The sequence below is a fragment of the Pygoscelis adeliae genome, unplaced genomic scaffold (genome assembly GCF_000699105.1).
Source record: "Pygoscelis adeliae isolate BGI_AS28 unplaced genomic scaffold, ASM69910v1 Scaffold1063, whole genome shotgun sequence".
In the NCBI taxonomy this organism is placed as follows: domain Eukaryota; kingdom Metazoa; phylum Chordata; class Aves; order Sphenisciformes; family Spheniscidae; genus Pygoscelis; species Pygoscelis adeliae.
The window spans coordinates 6,781-10,939 of record NW_008824503.1 but is presented as its reverse complement, the minus strand read 5'-3'; the positions used below and the strand labels follow the sequence as shown (position 1 = coordinate 10,939).

Genomic DNA, 4,159 nt, shown 5'->3' with positions numbered 1-4,159 from the left:
TTTCCAGCCACTCTTCCCCCAGCCTGTAGCGCTGCGTGGGGTTGTTGTGGCCGAAGTGCAGGACCCGGCACTTGGCCTTGTTGAACCTCATCCAGTTGGCCTCGGAACTTCCCTTTCTTTTGACAGAAACGGGAAAAAAAAAGAGGTATTTCTTCCATTTACTATAAGGGGATATATACATACACATGTGTGTGTGCATGCGTACGTACGTGTGCACGTACATAATGACGGGAGCATCCCGTACGCTCGATTTTTATTGCAGGGCCCTGGCTGGATTTTTGCTTCCTCCGAACCTCCCAAGGTTTTTTTGCCAAAGCTTCCCCCATCGGCAGCATCTCCTTCCTCGGGGTAAAATAGTCCCCGAGCCGTCGGTGAGAGCGGCTCATCCCTCCGCCATCGTGGTCCGGTGTCCCCGTATCCCACCGGGAAGCACGAAAGCCTCAGCCTTGGTGAGCACCATCATTGAAGTTTTTCCTGACGGTTTGTAATCAGGTAATAATTAACGGCACGCGCTTTTAACGAAGCAAGTGATGAACAGGGAGAGATAAACACAGTAAGAGCAAACTGAATCAAATACAACGCGACGGCCACAGCTTGTGAAACAAGACCTGAGATGCCAACCGGCATCCCGCCAAAACGCCATACCAACACCGTCCATCAGTTTGTCCACCCTTGGGTCTTGATAACGACCCCGCTGGCTAACGAGACTTTACAATCCCTTTGGACTCCTGGGAGCACCCTGGTTTTGCCAGGAAGGCAGCGATTCTTAAACATCTCCTTTCCCCGGACCCACAAGTCCCCACAGAGATCCTGGGGCTCTTGGATGTGATGGTCCCACGTGCTGGGGTGAAGGAAGAGCCACGTTGTCCATGTGCCCGAGGCACCTGCTGGTAAATCTCCTCCTTCTTTACATCTATGTGCAGGCACTCACATTTAAATCAGAGAGGGGCTCACACAACCCCTCATCCCCCCCAAAAAAAACCCTTGGTGGGGCATTAGCGTCCCCCCGACATCTCTGAATTTCCCCCTCCGAGACCACCAGGCTCATGGGATGAGACCAAAGGGGTGGAAGTCCTTACCTAGGGAGGCCACAACCCCCTAATTTCGTGGCACGTCACCCCCTGGAGAAGCTCCCTGGCCCACCGGCACCTCCTCCAAGTGGGTCCTCTGATGGAGAAGACACTCGGTGCTCACGCTGAATGACTTCCCGCAGATCAGGCACGCGTGGGAGCTCTCCTGCGCGTGGATCTGCTGGTGCGTGGCGAGGTGGGATCTGCTCCGAAAGGTTTTCCGGCATTGCTGGCAGCTGTACGGCATCTCCCCGGTGTGGATCCGCTGGTGCAAGATGAGTTTTTGCTTCTGAGTAAAGGACTTCCCGCAATCCGAGCAGGAAAAAGGTTTTTCTCCAGTGTGGGTCCTCCGATGCCTGGAAAGGCTCGAGTTCTGGGTGAAGCACTCCCCGCACTCGGGGCACTCGTACGGTCTCTCTCCCTTATGGATCCTATGGTGGGAGACGAGGTTGGAGAAGTCGTTGAAGGTCTTCCCACAATCTGGGCACTTGTAGGGTCGTTCTCCCGTGTGATTTCTTTGGTGGCGTCTCAGGCTGTTTCTCCAGCAGAAGGTCTTCCCGCACTCTGGGCATTTATGGGTCTTCTGCTTGGCACGGGCCGCCGGCTTGCTCGTGGCCGCGCGGGTGTCCTTCGCGCCACCCCTCTGTCTCGTCGGTGTCTGCTCCTTCTTGGTCTCCGACTTCTCTTCCAGCGCTCGGGGTGGTTGTCCTGGCTCCATCTGGGCGCTCTCGGTGCCTGCTCAAGAAAGATAAAGCCATCGCACCAACTCGGATGAGCGGAGCAGAGGAGGGGACAGGACCTCCATGAGCAAGGATGGAGGAGAAACCCAAGTATCTGTTGGGGTAATGCAAGTTGGGAAGAGCCAGGAGGTGGTTTGCGGTGGTGGAGGATGGGTGAAGAGAGGCCTCCATGTCCACTAATGAACCCGGGAAATGTTCTTGGAGACCCTTTGCTATCACCAAGGCTGACTCACGAACCCCCCCGCGTGGAGGAGTTTCTTCCAGCGCAGCTCCGTTAGTTGGAGGTCTCCGGTCCAACCTCCTCCTCAGACCAGGACTATCCCCACCGACAGTTCAACCCAACCTGGGGACAGAGCAAATCCACCCCCGGGGACATCTCCCACCCCATCACTGCTGCCACGCTGGGAGCAGGAATCCCAACACAGCCCCAGCCACGTGCTTCTCCAGACCATCCCCACCCACAGCTCCACTAGGGCATGGGACATCTCCACGCTAAGCCCCCTCCGAGGACTCACCATCATGGAGGACTTGCTGATGCCTCATGAGGTGAGATCTCTTCCGGAAGGTCTTCTCGCAGTGCGAGCAGGCGTACGGTCTCTCTCCGGTGTGGATGCGTTGGTGGGTGATGAGGTCCGAGCGCCAGGAGAAGCGTTTCCCGCACGTGGTGCAGAGAAAGGGCTTCTCCTTGGTGTGTGTCCTCCAGTGACGCAGGAGGACCACGCTCTGCGTGAAGCTCTTCCCGCAATCCAGGCACTTGAAGGGCTTCTCTCCCGTGTGGATCCGTCGGTGCCGGGTCAGGCTGCTCCCCCAGGTGAAGATCTTCTTGCAGTCCACACACTTGTACACCTTCCCTCTGGAGCTACTCCTTGGTTGGGTTGCATCTTCTTGAAGGTCTTCAGCATACGTCCCTTTGAAAGAGCATTTTCGGGGTCTTCTTGGTACGGGGCTACCTTGCTTATCATCTGGCTGATGTTGACCGTCATGGTCCATGTCCACCTTGGGGTTCTGGGGCTCCTCTCTGGGTCCTTCCAGCACCACCCTGTCCTCTTCCATGGGCTGGGACTCCTTCTTCTTCTCCTCGTTGTCTGTCTCATCGCCTGTTGGGAGACCAAAAGGGGTCATTTGGTAGGTGTTAAGGGACGTTGAGAGCGGCCACCCCCTCCGGCAGCTCCAGCCCAGCCCAGTACCACCCAGTACGGTGCCGCCCAGCTGCTGGAGCCCTTCCAGCAAGACCTCCACCCATTCCAGTAGCTGCACTGGGATCCCAGCTCGCTCCAGTAGCTGACACCACAGACCGGGGGCGCCGACACCCCCGGCCTGACCCCTGTAGATGACCCCAAACCCGTTCACACCAGTCCCCCCAGTAGCTAGCGCTGGGCCCAGAAATAATGAAGAAAAAGATTGGATAACGAAGACAGGTCAAACTGCGATGACCAACGCGTAGACCAACTCCCTCGTACTTACACCACCGGCCCCTTTTACACCCTTTTTTTGTCGGCCCCCCGCTTTTCTCCTCCCTGCCCCCCTTCCCCTCCTCGTCACCTCCTCCGTACGCACGGTCCCCCCTCCAGCGTTGCATCCGTATCAGCTCCAAAGCTCTCGGCAGAACTTCAACATTCTACCGGTGGGTAGAAGCCCACCCGTCCGCGTGACCGGCGAGGGTTTTTTTTCTGCTTAGCCTCTTCGTTAACGCTAATTGGGCAGGTTTTAGGTCTCTGCCTGCTTCTCTCCCTCCCTTTCCTTATCCTCCTTCTCACACTCCGCAGGCCCTTGCCCGTTAGCGCCAGTAATGAGGTTTGCTCTTATCACCACCTCCCTTATCATGGTGTGGGGCGGGTTCGTCCCTGGATGTTCTTGTTGATGGTTTCTTGGTCCAGATACTCTTAAAGGAGACGTGTGTTGCGTGCCTGGGGGAAGCGAAGGCAGAGGAGCCGTGGAAAGAGGGGGCACCTGTTGAAATTTGGGGGGGCAGAAGGTCCTTACCCGGGGACGACACGCTCTCGCAGCTCTTCTCTTGCATGCTGCGGTCATGGGAAGAGCATCGGTCCATGTGTCACCCCACGGCCGGGCAAGGCTGGTGAAGCCCCATCCCCTTGGGTGATGTTGAAGGTCGGCCTGGGGAGGCTTCAGAGCCCCCCCAAGTTATTTGGGGGGGATACCCGGCCTCCTCCGTGGCGTTATTTAGGAGAGAACCGGAGGACGTGCCGGCAGATCCCAGCTCGAGGCAGCAATCGATGGGCACCGGTGTCCCCCGACCTGGGGGGTGCAGCATCACCCTCAGCCCCGACGGGGACCGCCTACACCGGGCACAAAGCAGTCAGGAGCTGTGCTGGGTCTTAGGGGGGGGGG

The 4,159-nt window shown here is 57.7% G+C and overlaps 1 protein-coding gene across 2 annotated transcripts; it reads right to left on the bottom strand.

Moving 5' to 3' along the window:
• Window positions 1-186: 186 nt before the first annotated feature.
• On the bottom strand, window positions 187-3,486 carry LOC103914834 (zinc finger protein 883-like). Of its 2 annotated transcripts, none has more exons than XM_009321547.1 (3): window positions 3,353-3,486; window positions 2,326-2,907; window positions 187-1,805 (listed from the first exon to the last, which is right to left on the bottom strand). In XM_009321547.1, the coding sequence occupies exons 1-3, from the start codon at window positions 3,387-3,389 to the stop codon at window positions 1,099-1,101; spliced, it is 1,326 nt and encodes a 441-aa protein (XP_009319822.1). In that variant the 5' UTR covers window positions 3,390-3,486; the 3' UTR covers window positions 187-1,098. The 2 variants fall into 2 exon arrangements, with proteins under 2 accessions (XP_009319822.1, XP_009319823.1); XM_009321548.1 differs by having other exon boundaries at window positions 3,368-3,486.
• Window positions 3,487-4,159: the final 673 nt, after the last annotated feature.

What these genes read in the sequence shown, in the direction of transcription:
- LOC103914834 (XM_009321547.1), bottom strand. Translation starts at nt 3,389, where the DNA reads ATGCAACGCTGGAGGGGGGACCGTGCGTACGGAGGAG. An exon ending in GGACCGTGCGTACGGAGGAG is followed by an intron (nt 2,908 to 3,352) that starts GTGACGAGGAGG and finishes GTCTCCCAACAG; the next exon opens with GCGATGAGACAGACAACGAG. An exon ending in TCAGCAAGTCCTCCATGATG is followed by an intron (nt 1,806 to 2,325) that starts GTGAGTCCTCGG and finishes TTTCTTGAGCAG; the next exon opens with GCACCGAGAGCGCCCAGATG.